The following is a 16,160-nucleotide window of genomic DNA, read 5'->3' as shown; positions in this document are numbered from 1 at the left end:
CATGGGACATACTTGTATTAGAAAATTATCTGAATTTGGAACATATTTATATGAAAAAAAACTTGTTGCTTACCTGAAATTCAGATTTAACTGGTCATTTTGTGTTTTATCAGGCAATGCCAAACAGAGTTGTTGAGAGAAGAGGTCTTTGTCATTAATTCATTATTCAAACAGGCTAAGTCAAAACTTCCCCAAACTGGGGTGAAGGCAGGAGAGGAGGAGAAAAGGGGTGGAGGCCAGGCTGTGTGGGCAGGGGTCCTGGTGGACACCCCCTCCGTGTGCTTGGTGGCCTCACCTACGAGGAGGAGAATGTGGCAGCTCTGTGGCCCTGTTCACTGGTTCTGGGGTGTGTCTGTTTCTGGGGCACGGCTGCCTCTGTGAACCCTGAGTCCCACGGGCTGGGGGGCCTGATACCGATGCTCCGTGAACTCAGGCCACAGCGGTGCCCACCCCATTGAGCTGTAGAGGGTCAAGAGAGGGTGGGGAGGTGGCAGCGCCTAAAAGGTGGACTGGTCCAGGGTTACTGGGAGGAAATCTCTATGAACTCCTGGGCCCTTGTGGGGTTGTTTTATCAGCCATTCCTGTCATTCCCCAAATCTGGAGGGGTCCTTACCGGCAGCCCTGCGCACCCCACATGCACCAAGGGCCTCCCTGGAGGTGAGCATAGGGTCGGGGGGCAGCCACAGGTTTGAGGACCTGGGCTCTGGCCAGAGTGGCTGCAGCCTCCTGGCCCCCGCCCTCTTGCTCAGCACGGCAGCCCCCGGCTCCCAGCAGGCTGGCTCTCTGTCTCCCAGCTCCAGGGGGGTGGGGTGGGGCGGGGCGCAGGGACCTCTTGGTCTCCCTCCCTGAGCCCAAGGCTGTGCTTTGCACACCGTAGGTCCCTAATGAACATGATGAAGGGGTGGGGGGAACAGAGCGCTTTCAACTCAAGAACTGAGCTGGAGGAGGGGTCTGTGGGGAGGTGGTGGTCTGGACCACCAGTAACTACAGGTGGAAGGAGGAGGCTGGTGGGAGGGAGGCGTCCCAGAGGCCTTGCTGAGTCTGTGTAGGACCCTGACAGAATAAGCCCTGCACCCTCTGGGGGCCATGCCCTAGCCTGGAAAGCACGCTGTGCTGTGGCAGTATCACGGGTGCTATCTTGGGGTGGGCTGTGATGAGACCCTACCCCCGGCGTAGGACCTATTGCACTGGGGCTGGGGAAGGAAGCAGGAAAGGAGGAGGCCACTGGTGGGCTCCTGCTGTCACCATGCCCTACTGTACTGGAGGGTGATACTGTCCCATTTTACAGTTGGCAAAACTGAGGACTCGAGAGGATAGTCATTTTTATTCACATCACCTCCTTTTTGCCTGTTAGTCATCGTGGGAGCCCGCCCTAGGGTCGTGGGCATGACCAAACACAGGATGGGGACCCTGGACAGCTGAGATGGACAGCAGTCTGTATCACACAGGCTCAGAGCCCGGGGAGGACACTGCACGTCACGCAGGCCACTTTGGGTGCACTCGGGGCAGAGTGAGCAGCGGACTGAGGGAGGCAGGCTTCGTGGTGACCAGAGAGTGGGGTGCCCCTGGCTTCCCCAGGGGGATGTGGTTGCTTGTTTGAGTAATTCCTCGCTGGCAGGGGACCGAGGCCACCCCCTGGGGATAGGTCTGCTCTGCTCGTGGTCTGCCTGGGAGGAAGGCCACTTGGCTGGGTGAGTGGGCTGGGGAGCCCACAGCTAGGCCATTCGGGCCCCCCCGGTTTCACCGGACATCAGGGCAGCACATCACACGGGGCCTCAGTTTCAGGCCTTACATCATGAAATGCCACGTCTGTTTCAAAGCTGAGCTGTGCCCCGTGTTGGGTGATGACGGCTCTGAGCCTGAAGAGGACGAATCTGTTCCCGTGGAGGAGCAGCTGAAGGGCCACGGGGACCGCACAGTGAGGGCTCTGGGGACCACGTGGCTAGCCAACAGCTCAGAGGCCTCAGCGCTGCGGTGTGGGGAGCGGCAGGTCGCTGGCCCAGCTCCCATACACCTGGCGGCTTGTCCGTGCCCCTCGAGGGCCCTTTCTTTATCCCAACGAGGCAGTGGTAGCTACAGGACCCACACAGGTGCCCTCCCTGGGCTGTGTGGCTGCCAGGTGACGTTGGTGTCATCATTGCTGGTTGCGTGCCGCCTTTTAAAAAGAAAGCACACACAAGAGGCTACCATGGGAGCCGCTCTTTTCATAATCATGGCTTTGCCAGTGCCCGCCAGGGGCTGAAGCGTGACTAGACCTTCCTGGGGACCCCAATGCTGGATGCAGAGCAGGATAGGATGTCCCCAGGGCCCTAGATGCTCCCTGGGTGAGCCGGCTGGGGTCAAGCATGTTAGCCCGTTGAAGCCTTGAGAAGCCCCAGGAGAAAAGACCATAGGATGGCTGAGGCCTCCACGCCAGCCCCCCTGGCTGGTGGCCTAGCTCCGATGCCCTACCCCACGGCCTTCCTGTGCCCCGTCCTCCATCTGAAAGTTGGAGGCGATGTTAATAACAGCCCTACCTCGCGGGGAGCCCTGGGCAGGTTGTGGGGCCTGTGAAGAGCCAAAGGGCAGACAGCAGAGGCTAACCCTTGGCGACCCGCAGACACTTCCGTGCTCTGGAGGAGAGGAGCGACCAGGGTCAAAGGGCAATGCTCCCCTGTGACCTTCCTCCAGCTCCTGAGCCAGCTGGTACCCTTGACAGGGACCCTGCACTGCCCCTGGGGTCGCCCCCACATGGGCCAGCCCCGTGAGCCCTGTCAGGAGGCGAGAGCCACTGAGGCCCTGGCTTGGGGACGTCCTTCCCGAAAGTCCTGTCTTCTCCTGCAGTCTGTCCCTTATGCGCCCAGAAAGGGGATGAAGCTGAGGTCGGAGCCTCCAGGGTCAGCAGGCGCTGGTGCTTTTACACTTGAACTGGCCTCTGTCTGCCCTGGTCCACCCACCCCCAGGCCTGCTCACCCGCTTCCTGGGACCCTGAGGGCAGGACTGTAGGTGGTAGGACGAGGTGCACAGGCTGGAGGGTGCCGTGGGCTCTGTTGTGGACTCCGCTGGCTGCTGTGAACGTCCAGGATGTTCTGTCAGAGTCTGACTCAGCAGCTTGGAACCACGAGAGCTTCCGGCCCGTGTTCCCGCACTCTGTTCCCCTGGACTCTGACAACTTGGGGACACGCTGAATTAAGGAGTTGATGCTGGACAGTGATGAGCATGAACCCGCATGAAGTGGGATGTGGATGTCCGTGAGCCTCTGAAGGTTCTAGAAAGCTCTCTGTGCCATCCGATGGCATAGGCGGTGGAGACGGGTGGGAAGGAGAGGAGGGAACCCCGAATGATGCATCCCGGGGCCCAGTGGCGCCGGTCACCTAGGGACAAAGGGTCCTTGCCCTTGTCCAGCGCAGCCGCGGACTCCCACCTCCCTTTGGAAGAATAGAAGCCCCTGGAGAGGAGACAACTGCTGGGGTCCTGAGTGTCGGACGGAGGCTGGAGGGGGGAAGCAAGAAAAGCAGCGAGGATGACAGGCCAGGTGCCCAGCTCTGTGGGCAGGCAGCGGGGAGGGGCCGGCAGCTGGGGTTTCCTCTCTTCCATGGCCTCTCCCTGGGAACATCCCCCAACCCTTTTCACACATGGGAAACAGACTCAGAACAAGGCTTGGTCCCATTCAGGGCCCTGTGTCCAGTGTCCCCGTGGCCACCGGAGCCCGGCCCATAGGCGAGCCTGCCATGCCCCAGCTTGACGATGTTGGTTTGGGTTCACTGCTGGGTTAGCCTGGAAGGAACGGGAGCCTGGGCAGCCCCCCGCCCTGTGGAGCCAACAGGTGGACAGCCAGGATGGGACGTGGAGCTGCCCCCAGCCCTGCAGGCTACGGCTGTCCTCAGACCTCCTGAGGTGGGCATCTGACCTCCCCCCCCGGGGGAGGGGCGGCACTGTCTCTGACTGGTGCAGGACCCCTGGCCTTTGGTCACACCCACCCGGGTGAGGACAGGTGAGGCAGCCAAGGGCAGGGGCTGCTGCCTGGACTCCCCGCAGCTGCCGTCCTCCAGCCGCACCCTCACGCCCATGCTGCATGTTCAGGCAGGTGATTCTGTAGACATGTCACCCTCTGGGGCCTGGCCACACGCACACTCCCACACCCCCCAGCCTGAGGGCTGGCCGCCCCTGTCCACCCCTTCCCTGGGGGCATCCTTCTCCCCTGGAGCCTTGGCCACAAGGTGTGGGCGTCTATGCTTCAGTGCAGAAATGGATGGTGACCCCGGGGCAGGGGCCTGACCCCAACCTGACGCTCAGATCCCTGCTGACTCGGGGTCCAGGAGCGGCTGAGTTTGGCGGAGTGTCCTGGGCAGCAGCCACGGTGGCCCACGATCTCCAGCCGGTTCCCTGACAAGTCCCAGCCTCCCATGTCCCAGGCCAGGACCCCAGCAGAGCCCTCTGCCATCCCCTCGTCCCCAGCTCTCCCTGGCCAGGTCGTCCTCCAGCCAGTGTGGGCGGGGGGGTGGGGGTACTGCAGAAGCCCGCGGAGACCCTTGTGCAGGTGGGGTCTCCCCAGTGAACACAGCCCGCCCGGCCCCAGGGGCTAGGGGGGTCCAGTAGTCATCGGGGAGCAGAGAGCGTTCCTGAGCCCCTCCACGTGCCAGGCGGTGTGGGCTTTCCACGGGGGGTCTCACGGGGGGTCGGTCCAGCCTGACCTGTCCTTACTCCTGACTTCCCGGGACATGGCCGCACTTGTCCTAGGCCGAGCCCTGGGGAGAGGGTGGCAGCCCCTCCTCACGGCTGGGCCTCCTGTCTTCCCCCCGCTGCCCCGTCCTTCCTCTGCCCGGGCCCGGCGCCTGGCGGGTGTCCTTCTGCCGGTGACGGCACTGCTGGCGCTCGTGGCAGCTGGCGAGGGGCCAGGCGCCCACCCACGCCCCTCCTGTTGCCCTTCTCCTGACTCCTCTCACCCTCAACCGCTCCGCTCTGCTGTGAGTCACCCACAGCCAGGGAGCGGGTGGCGGCTGGGAAGGTGGCCGTGAGGGAGGGGCTGTGAGGGCGGCCACCAGCCTCGGGTCCAGTCCTGGTCTCGGGGACTCTGAGCTCCTCTGGGTGCCTGTTTCTCGACCGTGCGCCCCACCCTGCAGGGTGCAGCAGGGCCCATGGACATCCTCTCCCACCTCCAAGGGCGGCATCTCCCCCCCTGCCCTCAGCAGCTACCTCTTCATTCTTGACTCAGCTCGGGCTGCCCCCACCTGGGGGTCCCTGCCTGGGAGGACCCGCCCTGTTGATGAGTTAGTTCGCGGCGGGGAAGAGCCGGTGTGAGTCTCTCTGCCATTCCACAGGGAGTTATGGAAGTCAAAGTTAACGTGTACAGTGAGTGGACAGCGCCCCCCTGTGGTCACATGTGGCAGCGCCTGTCTCTTCCTGCCCCTTGGGGTCCCCTGACCCATCCCCTTTGCAGTGGTGGGTGCCAGCCACGGCACAGTGACAGCCCCAAGCGGGCCCCTCCCCACCTCCTGGGGGCTCCTGGGGTCTGGGAACTGCCATCCTGTGTGGGGTGTGCACCCAGCGTGAGGTGTGCAGGGCTGCACGGGGCCACCTCCCTTCCCGGGTCACCCGGCACCACACCTCGGGGACCCCCAGAGTGCAGGGTGGGCCTGCACAGAGATCAAGGCAGAATCACCCAGAAGCTTCCAGTTCCCGCCTTGCTGGGGCACGGGCTACAGAGCTGAGGGTATGGAGCCTCAGGGGCTGTGACAGGAGCTCAGGCGGGTGACAGCTGGTGATGGCAGGTCCAGTGTAGCTGGTGTCTTTGAATAAAGTGCTTTTTGTTTTGTTTGATAAGCGCTTTTATAGAGTATAAGTGAATGCTGTGTTTTATCGATGGGGTGTTTCTCTGCTGGGAGAAATAAATAGCTCGTTTCTGCCTCTGCCGGCCCCCTCGCGGGAGCAGGTGTAAGTGTTGCGTGCATGTCAGGTTGCCCCAGACGCCACAAGACAGTCGCTTTTTGGCTACAGGCCCGCAGGCACTTAGGCTGGTCTCCATGTGGGGTGCGGATCCGTAAGGCACCCGAGCATTTAAGAGATGGCTGAACTCAGGAGTTCCCTAGAGCTTCACATCAGAGGGGGTGTGAGAACCGAGTCTGTGCCCCATGAATGGCAAACTCCTCCTAAACCCCACTCCGGCGTCCCCCCTTGAGTCTCCTTCAGGCAGCACCATCCCCCGCACCCCGACTCTGCTGTCCTCAGGGCTCATGGCACTGCTGCACCTGCTTCTTGGGACCCAGGACCGGTGTCCCCTGGGTCCCCAGGACACGGTCAGTGCTGGCCTTGGGTCCGTTGTGGGGAGGAGGGCGGAGAGGTCTCGCCTTGACAGGGTGGGGTTCTGGAGGCTGGCGCGGAGCTTCGCTTGTGCCCTCATTCCCTGGCTCCCCGTTTTTCCATGTCCTATTTCAGAGGACAGAGGCAGGGCATGTGAGGGGTGAGGCAGGGACCGGCCCTGGAAAGGGGGCCCAACGCCCTCTGGGGACAGGATGCACGGGGGTGTCAGTGGGGTGGGTTCTCGGGGCTCACTCGTCCTTGCGTTCAGACCTGCACAGGTGTGGCTCACGTTCCGAGACATGGACCAATGTACCGTAACAGAACGCCCGCCGACGTGGTGGCAGGGCCACGAGCAACAGGTGCCTGGGCCTCAGGGCAGCTCCGGGCACCCGGACCCTCAGGGCACCAGGCCACAGCCCTGGGAGGGCCCTTCCGAGCCTCTTGGCTGGGCTCAAGGCACCGTGGCCTCCACAGCCCTGGCAGGTGCCTGGTTGGCCCCTCCTGGGGTCACCCGCTGCCTGCCCATCACTGCGGTGGGCAGGGCAGGGTCTGGCTGCTCAGGAGGTCTCTTGGGACCTCCCTCAGGAGGGGGTACTGGGCTGGGGTGCCCGGGGTGCTGATGGGTCCTGGGTGGGATGGGCAGCCTTTTGACTGCATTCTCTCCACGGGCCTGCTTGGTGGTCACTGCCGTGGTCTTCTGAGTCCAGGCAGGTCCCGGGGGGAGGCTGGCAGGGATGAGTAGGTGCGCAGTTCTGAGAGGTCACAGGGCTTGCTCAGGGTTGTTGGCCGGTCCCACGTCCTGCTGTCCGCTGGGGGACGTGGTGGGTTGGAGGTGTCCTCCCAGGTTCCCACTGGTGGTTTAGAGCCAGGACACACTTCCTGCCAACCAGACTGGGTTAAATTAAACCCACCATGTCTATGGTGGGTTTTATGATGTTCATTTGGACATTCAGAGATGATGCCTCAACTTTGTAGAAGGAAAATCACAGGATGCGGGCAGAGTTAGGATGCTGGATTCTTCCTCACATGGCCACGTGCTGGGCCCGCGATGGGCCTCCTGGGCCGGAGAGGGACAGCCTCCTCCTCCAGCCCCTTCTTGTGGCTTCTGGTTCCCATCTGAGGTCATGGAATATCAGCTTAGATTTTTAATTCCAGGGCAAATGTTACCATAGCGGGTTTTATGACACACCCTCATCATATTTAACTAGTGGCTTTGTGCTCACTGGAGACAGGATCAAACTTCTAAAAATACCCAATATTTTTCCCTATGATAAAAGTAACACAAGATTGTTGTGCAAGTTGGGGGAAAAATATAAAGAATAAAAACTACCCGTAATTCTGCCACCCAGAGTGAAGCAATTACTATCTTGATGTGATGTACACACCTGGACTCTTACCAGCTTGGACCACGTGTTGTGATGCAGAGTTTCAGAGCTGCTCTCTGGCTGAGTGCTGCTGGGCCCAATATGGAAAGGAGACAGCCGGGAGCATCAGTGACCTGCGTGGCCATGGGGTGGACACCAGCACCTGGGCTGGGCAGCCTGGTGTCTCTTCTTTTTTTTTTTTTTTAACATCTTTATTGGAGTAGAATTGCTTTACAATGGTGTGTTAGTTTCTGCTGTATAACAAAGTGAATCAGCTATACATATACATATATCCTCATATCTCCTTCCTCTTGTGTCTCCCTCCCACCCTCCCTATCCCACCCCTCTAGGTGGTCACAAAGCACCAAGCTGATCTCCCTGTGCTATACGGCTGCTTCCCACTAGCTATCTATTTTACATTTGGTAGTGTATATATGTTCATGCCTCTCTCTTCGTCCCAGCTTCTCCTTCCCCCTCCCCGTGTCCTCAAGTCCATTCTCTACATCTGCGTCTTTATTCCTGTCCTGCCCCTAGGTTCTTCAGAACCATTTTATCTTTAGATTCCATATAGATGTGTTAGCATACGGTATTTGTTTTTCTCTTTCTGACTTACTTCACTCTGTATGACAGACTCTAGGTCCATCCACCTCACTACAAATAGTTCAATTTCGTTTCTTTTTATGGCTGAGTAATGGTGTCTCTTCTTGACCCCAAACAAATAATTTATCCCCCCAGACATGCCTCGGAGTAGGTCCAGATTTTTTTTGGATGCGGCTCTCTGTCCTTGGTGACAAGATTCAGTAAAAAGATATAGTTGTTTGTTATCTGCTTCCCAAAGGTGGAGTCCCACATAGATTTTTCTCCTGGTTTTCATTTATGACTGCAATCAGGGAGTTTTTCCAGAGAAAACTACCCCTGCTCCACCGCCTTACAGCCTCCTGTCTCTTTCTGACCTCAGCCTTGCTCTGGCCCCATCCGCATGAGGGTAAGCTGCTCAGATGCCATCCACATCAGGAGGAATCCGCTCTGACATTATGGGGACAGGAACAAAATTGGAATGTAGACCGTGGGTTAGATTGAGTATCGTATCTGCACTGGATTTAGTGAGTGGGGTAACTGCCCCAAGATTATGTAAGAGAACGTCCTTGTTCTTATGAAACACACTGAGTGTTACCTGGTAAAAGGACACAAAATGCGGGGCTTCCTTTCACATGCTTCAGAGGAGGTAAGTGTATGTATAGGAAGGACCGAGGTTATACAGAAGTGCGGTCCAATAGTACTTTGTACTGTTCTTGCAATTTTTTTTTTTTTTTTTTTTTTGCTGTACGCGGGCCTCTCACTGCTGTGGCCTCTCCCGTTGCGGAGCACAGGCTCCGGACACACAGGCTCCGCGGCCATGGCTCGCGGGCCCAGCCGCTCCGCGGCATGTGGGATCTTCCGGGATCGGGGCACGAACCCGTGTCCCCTGCATCGGCAGGCGGACTCTCAACCACTGCGCCACCAGGGAAGCCCTGTTCTTGCAACTTTAAGTTTGAAAAATGTTCAGAATAATAAATGTAAAAAAAAAACACGATGAAAGAACAAAACAACCCACGAACCCACCACCGTGCACATCAAGCCCTCCTAATTCCACCCCGCGAGCGAGCTGCGGTCCTGGATGTTGCGAGAACCCTTCCCCTGCTCTTCTCTAGAGTGGGCCTCACATATATGGAAAGCCATCCTCCCCCCACCTGGTTATGCTTAGTATTGCCTGTTTTTGAGCTTCATACAGACGGAAAAGTGAAAGCCACCCCGCTTGTGTTCTTTTGCGGCCGCTTTCCACTTATCGCCCCTAATGGTGACTCTTGGGCTGCATCTTGCCTGCTGATGCTGTAGGTGCCCCGCCCGCCCTTCCCCCCACCCCACCCCCACCCCGGCAGGATGGGCCACAAGATTGCTTGCTGCATTGGATGTGGAGGTGAAGGAGGGAGGGTGCGAGGGTCTGTCCCGAACGCCCAGCCCCTGCCCTGCGGCTCTGCCAGAGCTCTCCCAAGGGGCCTGGCAAGACAGACGGGAGCCAGGTGGGCAGCTCAGGGAGGTGTTAGCATCTCCGGGAGGCTTGAGTGCCCATCCTGAGAGGAGGGAGAGCCAGCTGGATGCCCCCAGGTGTTCCCAGAGAGATTCCTGTCTACAGGCATGCCTTTCCTGTTCAGGAGAGGCACATGTGTGTTTACAGGTATGTCCGTGTTCAGGACTGTCCTGATTCTCCCAGCCTCTGTCACATGGCCCAGGGAGAGCTGACCACACACTAGCCAGCGGGCTCCCTTCCTGCGGGAGGACCTGTTGGTGGCTGGGTCCTTTCCCCCCAGGCAGAGGCAGGGATGGGCTGGCAGGTCCGAGGAGGCCTGCCCGAGTGGCTTTACTGCTTCTGAGGACATTTTGTAATTAGCACATTAATTGTGTCCCGCTAGTGAGGGCTATCAGGTGTTCCCTGGTGAATCAGGCAGTCCTGTGGTCTTGTCTGGTGTATTAATGTCCTCCCCAGGCCCCTGCAGTGAAGGGCTCAGTGCAAGCAGGGGCGGGGCGGGGGGGTCCCAGGCCCCGAGCACCCCCTCCCCAGTCACTTCCCGCCCTGGAGCAGCTGCCATCCTGAATCCCCACCTTTCTTAACTGTCCGGCCACCTGTGTGCCCAGTGCTGTGCGTGTTGGCCTCCATGTGAATGAAGTGCGGTTTGGGTCTTCCTCTGTGAGCGGCTTTTTCCACTCGGCCTCACGTTGGGAGGTTGGGGTGATGTGCACACGCTGATGGATGTATTCTGTTGTGTGATTTATTTCTGCCTTCTCCGCTCAGTGGAAATGTGTTTTTTTTAGTTTTTTACTGTGACAATCTCCATCAGCTTTTAAAATCCTCCTGACACCTCTGTTTGAAAGATAAAATTTCTGGCTGATAAGTCACTTGGTCCTTGGCGGGGGGACCGGCCTCTGGAACTGAGGTCCTGTGCCTCTTGGGGATGGGAGGAGGGACACAGGGCTGGAGGGAGGAAGGGATCAGCACCAGTCTGACCTGGGGTGACTTCTCTCTGGGGGTTTGACTCTCCTTCCTGCTGACGTTGCAATAAACACCAGGGCCTGTCAAAATTCAGGCCTGTGTTTTGTAGGTTTGTGCGTAGGGGTAGGGGTCAGGTCGAGCATCCTTTGCCCAGATGTCCAGCCAGAGGCCGGCCCAGGCCCGTGCTGACCTGCAACGCTGGTTGGACGCCCCCAGCGGGCCAACAGCCCTGCTCTGCCAACCCCTCAGCCGCTTCTGAAGAACAAATTAGGCCTCAGCAGAAAGCTCTGCAGAGTCTGGAATTAGGACAAATTAGTGAAGGATTAAATTGGTGCTGTCCGTTCTGTTGTTGATAGATGGCATTGTCTCTTCCTGAATCACCTGGGGAAATTTTGGCCCCAAGGGAACACCACTCCCGTCTCCCGTGGGCCTCTCACTCCAGGCACTGGGCAGCCCCTTCCAGCCCAACACTGCCAGCCAGGGGTTGGGATGGGGGTGGCGGGCACAACGTGACGTGTCCCCTGGGCAGGCAGCGGTCACCCGGTGGACACTGAGGGAGGTGGTGGCCAGGTCCTCCTGACCGTGAGTCTTGTGGTTGGCAGTCTGTCCATCATACAGTCGAGGGGCACGGGGTGTCACTGGCTGCAGGGCCACGAGGTGATGCCGTGTCCCTTTTTGTCCCCAGATCACCAGAAGCTGGAGAGAGAGGCTCGAATCTGCCGTCTTCTGAAGCATTCCAACATCGGTGAGTAGCCCTTGGGTTAGGGGTCCCAGCTCTCCGGTACAGCCAGCAGGGGTACCCCAAAGGCGCCTGTTTCCTTCTCCATTGAAGTATCCCACCCTCAGGCCCCTGGAAACATCTCCTCCTCCTGACCCGGAGGGATTCCTGCAGGGACTTTGGGGCAACCCTCTGGGGGTGGTCAAGGCCGGACTCCTCCTGGACAGGTCCCTGCCCACCACTCTGTAAGTCTGATCCATGATTCTGGTGAAAACACAGGGGCCTCATGTTCCGTGGCTTCAGAAAAGCCACAAGACGGCCTGATTACAGAGAAAAAAGTTTGGAAACCGAAGACCACACCAGGCACAGCCCCAGCCTGAGGTCTGAGGCCTGAGGCCTGAGGCCTGAGGTCTGAGGTCTGATTCTGGAGAACCTCTGCCGTCCCCCCAGCCCGGGGCCCCTGGAACTGCCATCTGGGGCGGGGATCAGCTGCCCCTTGGGGGCACGTAGAGCCCCAGGAGCCTGGGTCTTGGCCTCAGGGAGTGTGGGTGCCCTGCCCACGGTAGGTCCCTTCCTTCTGAAACCCCCGACTGAGTAGGGATTCAGTCCAGACATAATCATAGGACCTGCTGGGACCCTAGACCCCGGAAGCTGGTGCAGATCTCCCGGGGCCTGTCAGCCTCCGCCTGCCTGCCTCAGCCGTGAGCAGCCCCTGTCCGCGCAGCACAGCTGCCTGTCCTTCTCCACCTCTGGTCCCTTTAGGGACTCCTGAGGAACCCAGGACCCAGCCCTTGACCACACCGGGAAGCAGCCGGGTGGCACGGGGGGAGGGTGGGCCCACGTTCTCAGAGGCACCCAGGGAGCTCATCAGGGAGGATTCCTGGGCCCTCTTGCCCGCGTTCTGACTCAGTTGTGCCGGGATGGTGCCCAGGACTCTGTCTAAAAGGGATGCCAGGCTGTGCTCAGCAGCCACGTCCGTGCCACTCCCAGGGCAGGGCCTCGGCCGCGGGGCCAGGAGGGCCACAGGGGGGCTCAGGGTCCTCGGAGCTGGTTGTGGGAGCTGCTTCCTCCCTGGCTGTGGCCCCTCCAGGCCGCTGGCTCTTCTGCAGCTGGCCCAGCCCGGGCGCGAGGTGCAGGGCAAGGCAGATCTCCCGTTTCTAGGCGGGCCCCTCGGTGTCGGCCCCAGGGCTGCTGTTGCCCTCGTGCCTGGGCCCATACTCTTTCTAACCACGGACTCTCAAGGCTGAGACTGTTGGAATCACGGTGCGCAGATTCCTGACCTGCCCCCGGGAAAGTCTGGCTTGGAGGCCTAGAGCGGGCCCAGGAATCGGAATCTGAGCCATCCTGATGGGTGGTTCTGAGGTGGGTGTCCACAGGGACCCCAGCCCCCTCTTCACTGGGCTGGGGCACGTTTGGCCCTCTGCCCGTCCCGGTCCAGGCGCCCGAGGACCCTCTCTTGGTGCTCCTGGCTGATGCCACCACACCGCCAGCCCTACCCACACCCCTTCCCATGCCAGCTCCCTCCCCTGTGTCCACTGAGCGCCCATCAAGTGTGGGTCCCCCATTCTGAGTGATTTTCAGGAATCCCCTTACTAGGGAGAAGACCCAGCTGTTCTTGGGTTGGTGTTCAGGGACAATTCTTCAACAAGAAGCCCCCCTGCCCTGCCTGCACACCCCGTGTGGTTCTGGGTGCGTTCTGAGTGGTCCCGGGAGTCCACGTGGGGGTTTATTCTAGACCACAGGGGAGGCAGAGGTGAGACTGGGGGGTTCAGCTGAACATTCTCTGTAGACTCAGGAGGGGCTCTCTGAGGAGTGAGTAGTGGGGGAGACTTTTGGGGGAGGTGAGGGGAGCCCCTTGCTCCGTGGCCTGTGTCTACCCAGCCCCGTCTCTGAACAGAAGTGTTCCCAGCCCCGCACCCCCGGGAGAGGAAGCAGGACCCCGTTCAGGTAGAGGCGGGGTGGGGGCTCTGGGAGGGGCTCCCCTTTCTGTCCTGGCTCACTCAGGAAGCAGTTGTGCTCAGGGCGTGGGCAGGGGAGGAGCCTCAGTTTGCCCGTCTGGAAAGTGGAGACGCTGCTGCCTTCCTCACAGGGACCCCCCTGCAAGGAACCAAGAGGGTTCCCCTGGGGAGCCGGCCGTGAGCTGTGAAAGCCCTCCTTTCTGAGGCAGTGTGCTGAGGTTCAGAGCTCAGAGATCTGCATTCGGACCCCACCTTTCCCCTCAAAAGCCACAGCAGCCACTGAGCTGCTTTGAGGCACAGTCTCCTTGTTTGTGGACTAGGCGTGTTTCACAAGTGTGTCAGTTGTCCAGGCTTGGCAACGAATTACCCCAAAACTCAACCAACAAGCGTTGATTTTCTCTGTTTCTGTAGATTCAAGAGCAGTTCAGCTGGGTGATTGGGGCTGCCACGTAATTTGTGGGATCGGTGCAAAATGAAAATCTGGGGACTTTTTTCAAAAATTATTATGAATTTCAAAACAGCAAAAGCAGGGCAGGACCCTCTTGAGCCTGGGGCCTGGGGCAGCTACACAGGTGGCCTGGCCATGAGCTGGTCCTGCCCAGGGCTCCAGAGACAGACAGAGACAGAGACAGACAGAAAGAAAAAGAGAGGCAGAGAGAGGCCGAGACAGAGATTGAGACAGACAGACAGAGACAGAGAGACAGACAGAGATGGAGAGGGAAGGAGAACAAGGAACACAGTGCTTTTTCTTCCCCACATTGTGGTAAAATATATGTAACAATATTTATCAGTTTAACTATTTTTAAGTGTACAGTTCAGTGGCATTAAGTACATTCACAATGTTATGTAACCATCGCCCTCATCTGTACTCAAAACTTCTTCATCACCCCCAGGGGAAACTCTGCATCCATTAAACACTAACCCCCCGCCACTGCCCCCAGCGTCTGGCACCCACCATTCTACTTTCTGTCTCTATGAATTTGACACCCTGGGAACCTCATCATTGTGGGGACCATGCAGTATTTGTCTTTTGGGAACAGGCTTATTTCACTGAGCCTAATGTCCTCAAGGGTCATCCGTGTTGTAGCAGGTGTCAGAATTTCCTTCCTTTTTAAGGCTGAATAATATTCCACTGTGTGTATATTCCACACTGTGTTTATCTCTTCATCCATCAATGGAACTTGGCCTGTTAGCTGTCGTGACTAATGCCGCCATGAACGTGGGTGTCCAAGTCTCTGCTTTCAGTCCTTTGGGGGTATACCTCGCAGTGGATTCTTGGACCATATGGTGGTTCTCTGTTTAATTTTTGAGGTTATGATACAGTCTGGGAGGGGCCACGCTGTCACCCTGCCTTATTCTGTTTGTTTGAAGGCCACACACGAGAGTGAAGGAGCCAAGCTCCCCTCTTAAAGGAGGCCCATCAGAGGGTGTGAATGCTTCTCACGATCAGCACGATGGCACGTGGTGGCTGCTGGCTGCCGGCTGGGCTGTAGCATTAGGAGCTGGTACCTGGAGTCAGGCCCCCGGGTAGAAGCTCCCCTCCCAGGGGCTTTAGTTTCTGTTCAGAGACCAGGGCACCTGGGCAGAGGAGACAGGTGTGGGCCGGCCTTGGCAGTGTGGGCCCGTCCCGGGAAGCAGGCCCGGGCGTGTGGGGACGGGCATGACCCGCAAGGGCCCTGCTGTGGGCCATGCCCTCCACAGACACGTCTGTGCTGTACTCGACTGTCCATGAGGTTGGCTCCCTCCACCTGGGGTCTCAGGAATCCCCTTGTCAGCGCATATTTACGGGCACCTACCCCATGCCAGCAGGAGACTCGGCTGAGGGCAAGGCTACCTCCACCCTCACCTCACTGGTGGGCTGTAGTCGCCTCAAGAGGTTGCTGCTCAGCACGTGAGGGTGTCTCAAACTTCCCACACTGCCCCCAGGGACTGTGGGTGACAGAGATTAAGCAGCGCCCATGGCAGGCAGAGTCTTCCACAGCCTTGTTAGAATGGGCCCCATCGGGCGGTGAGCAGAGCCCGTCGGCCTTGACCCAGAAGGCAGCCCTCAGCCTCCTTCCAGCCTCCCTCCAGCCTCCCCTCAGCCTCCCCCCAGCCTCCCCCAGCCTCCCCCCAGCCTTCCTCCAGCCTCCCCTCAGCCTCCCCTCAGCCTCCCCCAGCCTCCAGCCCTCCCTCAGCCTCCCCTCAGCCTCCCCTCAGCCTCCTTCCAGCCTCCCTCCAGCCTCCCCTCAGCCTCCCTCAGCCTCCAGCCCTCCCTCAGCCTCCCCTCAGCCTCCCACAGCCTCCCTCCAGCCTCCCCCAGCTTCCCCTCAGCCCCCCGTCAGCCTCCTCTCTGCACACTGAGCCTTTCTCTCCTGGGCCTGGCTCATTGATGGCAAATTCCCACCTCCTGGTTTCTGGGGCTGGAACTGCCTTCCCGTGCAGGATGGTCCACCCAGGAGCTGGGCGGGTGGGCACCACGGGGGACAATGGCCCTGCGAGGACTTCCTGCCAAGATGAGGAGGCCAGTGCAGGAGGGGAAGGTGAAAGGTTTCCTGTCTCCAAACGCTCAGGGCCCATGCTGTCACTCCCCAGCTCTTCCTCCCCAGAGCCCGTCATATGATAGGTCACAGGGCCCTGCCCTCCCTCACGGCACAAGGGACCAGGGAGGGGTTCAGGCGCAGCTTTGGAGGCGCAGAAGGACCCCCCACCGAGAGCCCCCTGGCCTGGGACTCGGGGGTCCTGTCCCTGGAGGAGCTGTGGCCCCAGCAGCAGGAGGCGCATCCCTGGGCTTCCCCCACCCCCTTGTCCCCCTAACCCAGTGCTCCCAGGCC

The 16,160-nt window shown here is 59.4% G+C and overlaps 1 protein-coding gene across 1 annotated transcript in view; it reads left to right on the top strand.

Moving 5' to 3' along the window:
- CAMK2B (calcium/calmodulin dependent protein kinase II beta) overlaps positions 1-16,160 on the top strand; it is a 91,698-nt gene that overhangs the window by 39,676 nt on the left and 35,862 nt on the right. The window contains exon 3 of the mRNA XM_060107903.1: positions 11,357-11,416. Coding sequence (XP_059963886.1) covers positions 11,357-11,416 — 60 coding nt within the window. The remainder of the gene's footprint in view (positions 1-11,356; positions 11,417-16,160) is intronic.

Source organism: Mesoplodon densirostris, chromosome 9, assembly GCF_025265405.1.
Source record: "Mesoplodon densirostris isolate mMesDen1 chromosome 9, mMesDen1 primary haplotype, whole genome shotgun sequence".
Taxonomy (NCBI): domain Eukaryota; kingdom Metazoa; phylum Chordata; class Mammalia; order Artiodactyla; family Ziphiidae; genus Mesoplodon; species Mesoplodon densirostris.
Note: the sequence above shows the minus strand (reverse complement) of the source record. Positions and strands in the feature narration are given on the sequence as shown.